The sequence below is a fragment of the Protobothrops mucrosquamatus genome, unplaced genomic scaffold, assembly GCF_001527695.2.
Source record: "Protobothrops mucrosquamatus isolate PMUCROS unplaced genomic scaffold, P.Mucros_1.0 scaffold_199, whole genome shotgun sequence".
Classification (NCBI taxonomy): domain Eukaryota; kingdom Metazoa; phylum Chordata; class Lepidosauria; order Squamata; family Viperidae; genus Protobothrops; species Protobothrops mucrosquamatus.
Window position 1 is genome coordinate 625,631 of NW_015386275.1, and position 12,235 is coordinate 637,865.

Genomic DNA, 12,235 nt, shown 5'->3' on the forward strand with positions numbered 1-12,235 from the left:
TTTGTGTCTTTTGCTAGAATAAAGAGGGTGTAGGATTAATCCTATTATGTTCTAAAGGTCATGTGCTTTAGATTTTGGGTGGGGGAATGTAAATTCTTAATCCCATCAGCTGTGGAGGCTGAAGGCGTTTTGCTTATGAATGGTGTGCCCCAAATCTGCATTTCTAAAAACTGGCCTGCTCAGTTTCTGCTTGTGGAAACTTGGGCTGTTTCTGCCTCCTCTAAGTTTTTTTTTATTTCTCCTTTAGGGGAAATATAATAATATTCTGCCTCTTTTAATATCCCCCAAAACATTTCATTCTCTGGCAGGGGGGTGCTGATTTTCTACACAGGAATGTATCTTTTTATACAAAGGTGAAGCAATTCTGTTAGTCATAATAAACTGGTAAGTTTACATTTGATTTTCTGAGACATGCATGGATAGCAGGACATAGTTTAGTAAATTAAGTTGAAGCAAAAGAAAGATGACATAAATGAAAGAGACCAATTTAGGCAATTTAATATTTCTCATATAATCAACTTGACTAGGACATCCAACTTCTGTTTAGCCACATACACCTTGCACTTTCTTCCCAGTTCACAATAAAATGGAATTGCAAGTTCTTACACACTTTAGTTATATCTAACATATTTTGTTTTTGTAAACAAAATTAGTTCCAGCAAAACCTTTTAGAAACAATTTAATTGCATTAGAATATATTATCTGATCAGATAAAAATGGGACTTCTCAGAAGAGTCAACAGTTAAAACTAGGAATGTATGAATCCTTGAAGTGTTTTTTGCTTTGATCAAAACCATTACTGACTTTGGCTGTTTTGCAAAGTATTCAGGGATCTGTAGTTCCAAAGGTTCAGCTCAGCCAAGCTGCCATGCCATTTGAGAGCTTTTAATGGTCACTTTTGCTGAATCTTCTAGTGAAGCAAAGTAGTGGGTGAAGTGAACTGGTCCAACTTGAAAGTTTGATTAGAGGCAAATTGAACATCTTGGGGTTTTTTTGAATTACAACCATAATACTGACTACTGTAAATTGTTTAAGAAATAAGCTACAGTAGCACCATTCACATGTTTATCATCAGAAACAGTGAAAAAAAAGGAAACATATTTAAAACCAGTTTCTTTCCACAAAGATAATTGTTTAATTTCTTTGGTGAAGTGGCAGCTATCTTCCACTGACTGAATATATTAATATTCAATTTTCCAGTGAGTTGGCTGTTCACAGGTTTTCTCATCATCTCCACAAAATCTGTTGTAAGTTGTTTTGGGGTCAAAACCCAGAATTTCTCTTTCCTCTTGAATGCGGAAAGAAAAAGTTGAGACGGAGGTTCCTATAAAATAACTGTGAAGAGAAAATATCAGTGGGTAAAAAAACATATTCCTAAAAATTTTGCTATCAGTTTTCTATAATCCACTATTTATTTATTTATAAAATTTATTGGCCACCCATTTTACCTCAGGATCTCCATTAATGCTATGGGGATAATAAAATCATTCAGTTTTGCTAAATCAAATACATATATACATGTATTAGATTTAACCACACATCCATCAATACAAAATAACGTGATCATGGTAATAATAATAATAAAAAAGCAAATAGACCAATCCTAATGAATCAAACTACTAGAACCAAGAGTATCAATTCCTACTTCAAATGCTCTCTGAAAAATCTCATTTTAAATAGCCTATGGAAAACTGATAGTGTAGAAACAAGCAAACACAAGTACAAGGGTTACTATGTATCAGCTAGCACCCAGACCACCACATTCTGGACTGCTTCTGGGTAGTCTTCAAATGTGTATCTGTAGTCTTATATACAACACACTATAAAACTCAAGGAATAAGGTAAGGGAGTCTCTGTGGATTTCACTCTGCTAGTCGTTGCCAACTCTAAGGGGGTGATGCTCATCTCTGTTTCAAGGCCATTGAGCCAGTGCTCTCCTAAGACTTTTCTGTGGTCATGTCGCCACCATGATGTCATGGAGAGCTGTTATCTTTCTACTGAAGTGGTACCTGTTTATCTAATATATTTGCAAGGATGGCAGGACCTGGAGCAAGATTGTGTGTGTGTGTGTGTGTGTGTGTGTGTGTGTGTGTGAGAGAGAGAGAGAGAGAGAGAGAGAGAGAGAGAGAGAGAGAGTTACCTGGCATGTGCACAAATCCATTGGTCAATAATTGCTATTCCTCCATCTTTGTAGAGCTCCATTTCCTCCCAAGTAGGTTCAAATCTCACCATCTCTGGAAGAAGTACTTTTAATTCTTCAATCTCTGGAAAAATACACTCAATCAACATTCTTCAAGTGGCAAATTTCATCCTAACCCAACTTATATTAAAACAAAACCATCTTTTTTGCCTAAGGATTTTAATAAAAGGATTAAGGATTTTAATAAAAGGAATAGAATAGAATAGAATAGAATAGAAGCTGGAAGGGACCTTGGAGGTCTTCTAGTCCAGCCCCCTGCTCGAGCAGAAGAACCTATACCATCTCAGACAAGTGACTATCCAGTCTCTTCTTAAAAATTTTCAGTGATGGAGCGCCCATGATTTCTGAAGGCAAGCTGTTCCACCGGTTAATTGTCCTCACTGTTAGGAAGTTTCTCCTTAATTCCAGAAACTTTGATCAGTTTCTAACTATTGTTTCTTGTCTTGCCCTCTGGTGCTTTGGAGAATAGTTTGACCCCCTCCTCTTTGTGGCAGCCCCTCAAATACTAGAATATTGCCATCATGTCACCCCTATTTCTTCTTTTCTTTAGACTAGCCAAACCCAAGTCCTGTAGCCATTCTTCATGTTTTAGTCTCCAGGCCTTTGATCATTTTAGTTGCGCTTCTCTGAACTTTTTCCAAGGTTTCAACATCTTTCTTGTAGTGTGGTGACCAAAATTGGTTGCAGTGTTCCAGGTGTGGTCTTACTAGGGTTTTATAAAGCGGTACTAATACTTCGCGTGATCTTGATTCTATGCCTCTGTTCATACAACCCAGGAGTGTATTAGCTTTTTTGACTGCTGCTGCACACTGCTGGCTCATAGTCAAGTGATCGTCAACTAGGATTCCAAGGTCCCTCTCACAGTTGCTGTTTTTGGGCCAGGTCTTGCCTAATCTGTACTTAAACTTCGATTTTTCCTGCCTAAATGTAAAACATTGCTTTTTTCCACATTAAAACTCATTTTGTTGGATAGGACCCATTGTTCAAGTTTGCCAAGATCTTTTTGGATCCTGAGCTTGTCTCCTGGGGTGTTGACTATTCCTGCCAGTTTGGTGTCATCTGCAAATTTGATGAGTTCCCCTTCTATTCCCTCATCTAAGTCATTAATTAAGATATTGAAAAGTACTGGGCCTAAGATGGAGCCTTGTGGTACCCCACTGCTTACTTCTCTCCATGTGGATGTAGTACCATTGAGGACTACTTGCTGAGTACGGTTTGTCAGCCAGCTACAGATCTGATGGTGTTGTTGTCTATCCCACTATTTTCTAGCTTACTAAGCATCAGGTTGTAATCTACTTTGTCAAATGCCTTACTGAAGTCTAAGTATACTACGTCCACAGCGTTTCGCTGGTCTACTAATTTAGTCGCTTTATCAAAGAATGAAATAAGATTGGTTTGGCATGATCTGTTTTTGACAAACCCATGCTGGCTACTGGTTATAACTTTGTTTGCTTCTAGTTATTCACAGATCTGTTTTTTGATTATCTTTTCCAAGATCTTCCCAGGTATTGATGTTAGATTGATTGGTCTGTAGTTTCCTGGGTCTGTTTTTCCCCTTTCTTGAAGATGGGAACCATATCAGCCCTTTTTCAATCATCAGGTACTTCCCCGGTGTTCCAGGATTTTTGAAAGATATGGTACAATGGTTCTGAGATAACATCTGCCAGCTTCTTCAGAACTCTGGGATGTAATCTGTCGGGTCCCGGTGATTTATATTTGTCAAGTTCAGATGGGTGTTCTCTTACCATTTTCTTGCTTATTTTAATTTTTGTTTCTAGTTTATCTTTTGCAGTAGGTTTTTTGGTATGTTGGGCTATAATTTTTGTGTGAAGACTGATGCAAATAATGAGTTAAGCAGTTCTGCTTTCTCCCTGTTGCCTGTTACTGCCTTGCCATCTTCTCTCTTTAGTGGACTGTTGGGATTTTTATGGTTCAGGCTTCTATAGCAAGACTAGGCCAATGGCCAGCTTGTGTACTAAAAGCCCAGGACAAAAGAAAGCAACCATCTGCAGTAAGTAGGGCAAACCACATCCTCTGACAGAAACAATGGTTAAGCTAGCATAGCAACGGGGCAAGTAGATGAACCAAAGAACAATAAATAAGCTTGCACCTGNTATTTGACTGCACATGTAACCAATTATGTAACAAGCATGGACTTCCTCATAGAAGCTGCAAATAAAAGAGGAACTCAGAACACCCCCTGGGTCACTCACCTCGAGGAAATTCCTGCGTGTGTCTTCCTTTCTGGCTTGTCGTTGCTTGCCAAGACTCATGGGTGGCCCACCTTAATTGTGGCAAACCACAAAAGCCACAAATGGTGACCCCGACGTGATATCTGCGGAAGTTGTTGCTTACCCAGAAATACGTCTCGGACCCCCCTTACCCATTCGCCTGAGGGAGGCTGTACATTCGTCCCGTCTGAAACACGGCTGGATAATCGTGAGTAATGGGGGGAAGGCTCTCTCAACAACAGGTCGAGCACCTAAGAGAACTGAAGGAGCTAACCAAATCCTCTAAAAGATTTGCTTCTAGTGGGGGTAAATCACTCCCTCGAGTGAAAAGCAATGATTTAATTGGCCTTCTGTCATACATCTGGAAACATCATCCAAATTACGCAGAAAAGGGGAGTTTTAAATTGAGCACATGGACAAATTAGGAGAATGTCTCCATTCGGCTCCTAGAGCCCCAATTCATGTTTTGACTACATGGCGTGCAGTCATAGAATGTCTGACAATCCATCATAGATTTGATAAGCCAATGTCAAATGATTCTGCGCCTCCCCCGTATGAATCCACAAAACAGGAACAAGCAAATTTGTATCCTGTCTTGCAGAGTTCTGATAAAGTCTCTGCTCCAAGCGCACCCAGTGATCCGGCTACAGCTGGAGGAGGTGTCATAAGAGCTTTGATAGAAGCACGAAAGAAAGGGGAACTTGACAGTGATGAATTAGAGGCTTGTGCCGCGTTTCCTGTCACTTTTGTTGTGCCACCGGGCGCAGCAGCTGGAGCGCCAGCTAATCCTGTGTATGCTCCTTTGTCTATGAAACTTATAAGGGAAGTGAAACTTGCTGTCTCTACATATGGTCTACAAGCTCGCTACACGCAGGGACTTTTGGCTTCCTTTACTTCTGCTGTCACTGAAATGCTTTTAGCAGACTGGCAGGCTTTGTTTAACATGATACTAACCCCTGCGCAATATGTGATTTGGTGGTCAGAATATCAGAAGCAGGCAAAAATCGCTATAGCTGCAGGATTACCCGCCAATGTGACCAAGGATCATATTCTGGGCACTGGCACCCTTAATACAGTGGCAACTCAACTCGCATCTGATAGGGCAGCTTTTGGAGTTATTAGCCAGTGTGCCTTAGGTGCCATAAAAAAGGTGGATGATTCTTCTAAAACCCAGACTCAAACATTTTCAAAAATCATCCAACAGGCAACGGAAAATTATGCAGATTTTGTCAGTCGCCTCCAATTGACACTAGAAAGGCAGATTGACAATGAGGCAGCTCGTGAGGAATTATTGTTAAAATTAGCTTATGAGAATGCAAATCAGGACTGCAAGAAAATCCTGCAGCCAATAGCCAATCGCCCTGATGCTACACTTGCTGACTTTCTTCAAGCTTGCCGCATAGTGGGAACAACCAATTACAAAATGGAGGCTTTGGCAGCCGCCCTGCAAAACAACAACCTGTTTCCTGCTTCTTCTTCCTTTCTGCCTATGCCCCACCCAACAGGAAATTGCTTTGACTTTCACAAAATGGAGGCTTTGCAAAACAACAACCCATTTCCTTCTTCTTCTTCCTTTTCTTCACCCATGCCCCGCCCAGCCGGAAATTGCTTCAATTGTGGTAAACCCGGCCATTTTAAGTCACAATGCCGTGCCCCTGGGGGCGGAGCTTACAAAGGACAGTTCAATCAGTCAGCCAAACCAAAGACAGTTTGCCCAAAATGCAAAAAGGGGTTTCATTGGTCTAACCAGTGCCCCTCTTTCCCCCGCATCCCCCAAGCCCCACTGAAACATCAATGGAGCAATTCGGGAAACTAGTTTTGGGGCATTCGGCTAGCCCCTTCCAAAAGGTCGAAGAAATGGATGACCAAATGGACCAAGTCCTCTCTCATTCTTTTGAAATGGTAGCAGATGAAACTGTTACCTATACTTTACCTGCTCATGCCTATCATCTCTTTATTTCACCACGACTCAAACTTAATTTGCCTCCAACTTTACCTGTTTTAATTTTTCCCAATCTTGACCTAACATCTCAAGGAGTAATGGCCGCTCCCTTTCTGCGTTCCTCTTCATCTTTTTCGGATCTTGCTTTAACTATCATGATTAATTCTCCAATAACAATTACCAGAGGAGATGTGGTTGCTACAATGATTATTTTGGAAACTGTTTCTGATACGCTGGCACTTGAACAGCCTGTCCATGGCAGCTGCCCGATAGCAGAGTTTAAACTCAATGGGCGCCTTTTTTCTGGTCTTTTAGACACTGGTGCAGACGTCTCAGTCATTCGGTCCGCAGAATAACCCCCCCAATGGCCCACTGACGCCTCCCCTTCTGTCAGAGGTGTGGGCGGGACCCAAACGGATCGCGTAAGCACAAACTGGATTGCTGTCACATCTAACTCCAGCACTGTTACTGCTTTTGTGAAACTTGTGATCCTGCCTTTGCACATTAACCTGTGGGGACGGGATTTGATGTCCCAGTTCCAAGCTAAGCTTTCTTTGCAATGAATCCTTCTTCTTTTGTCCTGCGTTTAGAACTAAAGCACCAGACACCTGTCTGGGTAGACCAGTGGCCACTGCCCATTGAAAAATTAGCAGCTTTAAAAGCATTGATTAAAGAACAATTGGAAAAAGGACATATAGAGCCATCACTGAGTGCTTACAACACCCCAGTATTTGTGATAAAGAAAAAAATCAGGCAAATGGCGCCTCCTTCAGGATCTAAGGAAAATCAATTCCATTATTCATCCCATGGAGGCGCTGCAGTGCGGGCTCCCAAACCCAAATTTGATTCCTCAAAACTACGACATGATGATAATTGACTTAAAAGATTGTTTTTTCTCAATTCCTTTACACCAAAAGGACAGACATCTTTTTGCATTCTCAATTCCGGAGCTTAACAATGCTCAGCCCACTGCCCGCTATCAATGGAAAGTTTTACCCCAAGGAATGCTTAACAGCCCTACCATGTGCCAGTATTATGTATCCCATGTTTTACAACCATATCGTCTCCAGTTTCCATCCTTTTTAGTCTACCACTATATGGATGACATTTTAGTGGCAGCCCCTGGACCCACAGGTACTGTATACAAAACATTGCCTAACCTTCAATTTATTTTACAGCAGGGAGGTTTATGCATAGCACCAGACAAAGTACAAACAACACCTCCCTTCCAATATTTAGGACACAAGATGCTGTCATCTCATGCTTCCCCCTCCTCACCTTGTGTTCAACTTCCACCAAAGCCTACACTGATGCAATTGCAACAATATCTTGGATCCATTAACTGGATCCGCCCCTATTTGGGATTGTCCACTGCCCAATTGTCACCTTTGTTCACAGCCTTAACCAAAGGCATACATCCTGCAGATGTCATAAAACTAGAAAAATCACAATTGGACACAATAGATTTGGTAAATCAAGCCCTTCAACGAAAATGGGTGGATCGCATGAAAGAAAACCACCCTTTTGCAATCTTAATCATGAACACCCTCACACTACCCACCGGTGCTATTATTCAAGTAGCACCTCTGCTGCTAGTTCTAGAATGGCTTCATCTTCCACACACACCTAGAGCCACTCTCACTCAAAAATCAGCTCTATTTGCTCAAATAATAGTGAAAGGCCGCCAGCGGTCCAAAGCTCTGGCTGGCATTGAACCTTCTACACTGTATGTTCCATGTTCCCTTTCTACTTGGGAAACATTGTTTGTCAACTGTGAACAACTCCAGTTTGCACTTGCAGACTGGGTTGGCACTGTCTCTTGTCATCCACCCCCGGATCCCCGCCTGCAACTTCTCAAAACCTTACCTTTCACTTGGCAGTCACCTTTTCAAACTCATCCTATTCCAGATGCCATCACAGTATTCGCTGATGGCAGCAAGAAATATGGCGCTTGTGCCTGGCAGGGAAAAGGCGCCTGGCACACCGAAATCACTCCACCTCAAACCTCAGCCCAAAGAGCTGAGCTCTATGCATCTCTTTTGGCCTTTCAGCAATTTTCTGACCAACCTTTCAACTTAATACTGGACAGCCTATATGTCTCTCAAATAGTTTTTTCTATCTATCAGGCTTATCTTTCCCCTTCTATAGAATCCTCCTTGCTCTCACTTTTCTTGGCTTTGCAACATCTAATTGACAAGCGCAAACACCCTTTTCATGTGGCACACATCTGGAGTCATCAACCCTTCCCTGGGACTATCCAAGAAGGGAATGACATCGCTGATTCCGCGGCTGCGGCTGCTACTGCTCAAGCACTTACTGTTTCAACTCTTACCCCTTGGGAAAGTCATTCGTATTTCCACCAAAATAAAAAGGCACTCATTAGACAATTTGGTATAACAGCAGGGGAGGCCACTGCAATCTTGCAACAATGTCCTACCTGCAGTAAACAGGCACATTCTATTCCCATGGGTGTCAATCCCAGAGGGACAGAGTGCTGTCAGATTTGGCAAATGGATGTTACCCAATATCCTTCCTTTTCCCCATGGAAGTATATACACGTATCTATTGATACTTTTTCTGGGTTCTTCATGGCAACACCTCAAAGAGGTGAAACCACAAAACATGTCATCAATCATTGTATTCGCACCTTTGCATCGCTGGGATGCCCAAACGAACTAAAAACAGATAATGGAACTGCGTACACCAGTAGTACTTTTGCTACTTTCTGCACCAGATGGGGAATTAGCCATAAATTCGGAATTCCTTACAACAGCCAAGGTCAGGCAATGGTGGAACGGGCTAACCAAACGCTCAAAAATGCCCTTGACCGTTATTCTGAAACCAGGGGAAAAGCGCCCCCTAGCCTCCCAGCAGTGCAAGACATCCTTAATCTTTGTCTCTATACTTTGAATTTTTTAAACTTAACTGGCAACCCACCTTTCTCTGCTGCAGAGAGGCATTTTTCTTCTCCCTCCCTTTCTCTTCCCCGCCCACAGGTTTGGTATCGCCAACTCCCTGATCCTACCTGGAAAGGGCCCATTGATCTCATCACTTGGGGAAGAGGCTACGCAGCAGTCCAACTGCCTGAAAAGGTCTTGTGGGTCCCAGGCCGCTGCATCCGACCCTACTTTGCACCACCTCCCGTCTCGCCATCGGCGGGAACCCCATCTGCAGCAACAGCCACCGGAGTAGATGTGTGAGCACTGCATCTGCCTGTGCGGTTGTCAGTGCTGTTTTTGGTGCAACGTCTGTGCCCTGGAACATTATGCCTGCCCTGGGGTGCAAGATTTTTGTATTGACCACATCGATCCTGATTAAATCCCTGAATTTGACATCTACTACCCTGAAGAGGGGGTCACAGAACTCTGACTCATCAGCCGTGACTCCCCCAAGGCCTGGGGAGGAACTCCACAGGTGGCTGGACACCCCCCTTCCATCTCCCAGAGGGGTGCGCCACCGTATCCGGCCTCGGATCAAACGAGCTACCCCCCCAGTTGAAGGACACTGCTCACCATGTCTTAAAGTCACCAAAGAGGGCACCAAAATTACCAGCACTTTGGTTTATTTTTCATCCTATAATTGCCGTAAACCACACGCCTCAAAATGCACGCTTAATGGGACTTCCTACTCTATTTGCACGGACAAAAATCAAACGGTGTGTTATAACCCAACAGCCCCTACCTATCGCTATACCTTAAAGATCTCTGCAGGTGACTCCTTGCTGCCCATGGTGAACCACGATTTTTATAACCCAGACACCCCCCAATCAGTCATTTTTGATGCCTGCAAAGCAATGGATCAAGGCTCGCAAGAATGCGGATCCCTCGCTTGGCGACGCACTTATTCTCACAACGAGAAGTACTTATGTCCAAGACGCTCCAACCAACATGATCCTTGTGGTAGAGGCTATTACTGCTCTGAGTGGAAATGTGTCACCGTCCAATCTAGGGGTTTTACTGTCCACCCAGACACCATTTCCAAAAATCCAAAGTTTTGAATGGTATATATTACCCGCCTTCGCCCGAACACTCCTTGCTTCCAACATGATTGTAATTTGGTCAATTTTACCTTCCCTAACCCCCGCAATTGGCTAAAAACCCAAACCTGGAAGGGAAAGGATGACTGGTATGGTTTAGGCATCGATGGTACAGGACCAGACCCTATGATCCCCCTAAAAATCCAATTCGTCTCTCATGCCATTGACCCAACCATTCATTCCCTTTTTCATTCATACTATCAGGAAATTCAACAACTGCAGCATTTTGAGATCCCTCCTAAGGCCCGCAATCTTTTCCTTACCCTTGCTGAGACTATTGCTGAACAACTCATGGTCAAATCGTGTTTTGTTTGTGGAGGAACCAATATGGGTGAACGATGGCCGTGGGAGGCTCAGGAACTTAATTATTCCTATGTTCATGAACATCAGAACAATTATACCTATCATCAAACCGGAGATGAAACTTGGGCCATCACAACTAACCTTGTGGGAAAAGTCTGCTATTCCCGGAAACAAACTACTAATCATTCTGTAAATGTTGGTTCCTTGCGATGTTTGGGGGCATGGGAGAATGGGACCTGGTGGTCAGGAGAAAACAAAACAGCTCCAAAGCAAATGTTAGAACAGATATCTAACCTAACCTTTTTGTCTTCCCCAGAAGATGACCTCCCTTGGTACTCCCCCGATGGGTTGTATTGGGTGTGTGGCCAGCTTGCCTACAACCGATTACCCACAAATTGGTATGTTTCATGTGTTTTAGCCACCATTCGGCCCAGTTTCTTTCTTTTACCCTTACGCCAAAGGCAACATTTGGGGGTCCCGGTCTACGATTCAGCTGACAGGACTCGCAAAAAACGCGACCTTGACACAAAAACTATTCATAAAACACACGAACAAACCATTGCAGGAACCCGATGGGACCCTGAGACCATTGTCCGGTACTACGGTCCAGCCACCTGGGCTGAGGATGGCATGTATGGCTATCGCACCCCAGTGTATATGCTGAATCGTATAATCCGGCTCCAAGCGGTCCTAGAAATCATAACCAATGAAACTGTCCTTGCCATGAAACATTTAGCTTCTCAAAGTGTCAAATCCAGAACCTATATTATGCAAAACCGCCTAGCTTTAGATTATTTGTTAGCCAAAGAAGGGGGGGTATGTGGGAAATTTAATCTGTCAAATTGTTGCATTGAAATAGATGACTCAGGCAAGGTGATCGCTGAAGTCAGTGACAAAATGATCCGCCTTGCCCATGTCCCTGTCCAAACATGGAAGGGATTGGACATGCATTCTCTTTTTGGGTCATGGTTTCCAAAATTACCAGGCCTACAAGCTATTGTTGCACTTATTGGTATGATCGCTTTAGGATGTTTAGTTTTACCTTGTGTACTACCCATTTTTATTCGCACCATATCAACAGCTCAGGTAATGTCACTCTGGGAACGGCATGGATACGTTCCTCTCCCCAAGGATGACCTAGAATCCATAAAGGACTCACATCCTCAATTTTGCTCAGACAGCGAAGCAGAGACCCTCGTCACACAGTCGCTGTTGCCAATGGATGAGCAGGAGGAAGACCGGCGTGAGCCCGAGGGGAGGGAGGACAGGCCGGTCACCCAAGAAGACGAGTCAACCATCTTTTAATAAATAAAAAGAGAGGAGATGTTGGGATTTTTATGGTTCAGGCTTCTATAGCAAGACTAGGCCAATGGCCAGCTTGTGTACTAAAAGCCCAGGACAAAAGAAAGCAACCATCTGCAGTAAGTAGGGCAAACCACATCCTCTGACAGAAACAATGGTTAAGCTAGCATAGCAACGGGGCAAGTAGATGAACCAAAGAACAATAAATAAGCTTGCACCTG

The 12,235-nt window shown here is 43.2% G+C and overlaps 1 protein-coding gene across 2 annotated transcripts in view; it reads right to left on the reverse strand.

Annotated features, from left to right (window-relative positions):
• Positions 1–476: 476 nt before the first annotated feature.
• The window catches only part of POFUT2 (protein O-fucosyltransferase 2), a 42,509-nt gene continuing 30,750 nt past the window's right edge, over positions 477–12,235 (reverse strand). For both annotated transcript variants that reach the window (XM_015825496.1, XM_015825483.1), the window contains 2 exons: positions 2,141–2,264; positions 477–1,335 (listed from right to left, as the gene is read on the reverse strand). In XM_015825496.1, the coding sequence (XP_015680982.1) occupies positions 1,182–1,335; positions 2,141–2,264 (278 nt within the window). In that variant the 3' untranslated portion in view covers positions 477–1,181. The remainder of the gene's footprint in view (positions 1,336–2,140; positions 2,265–12,235) is intronic.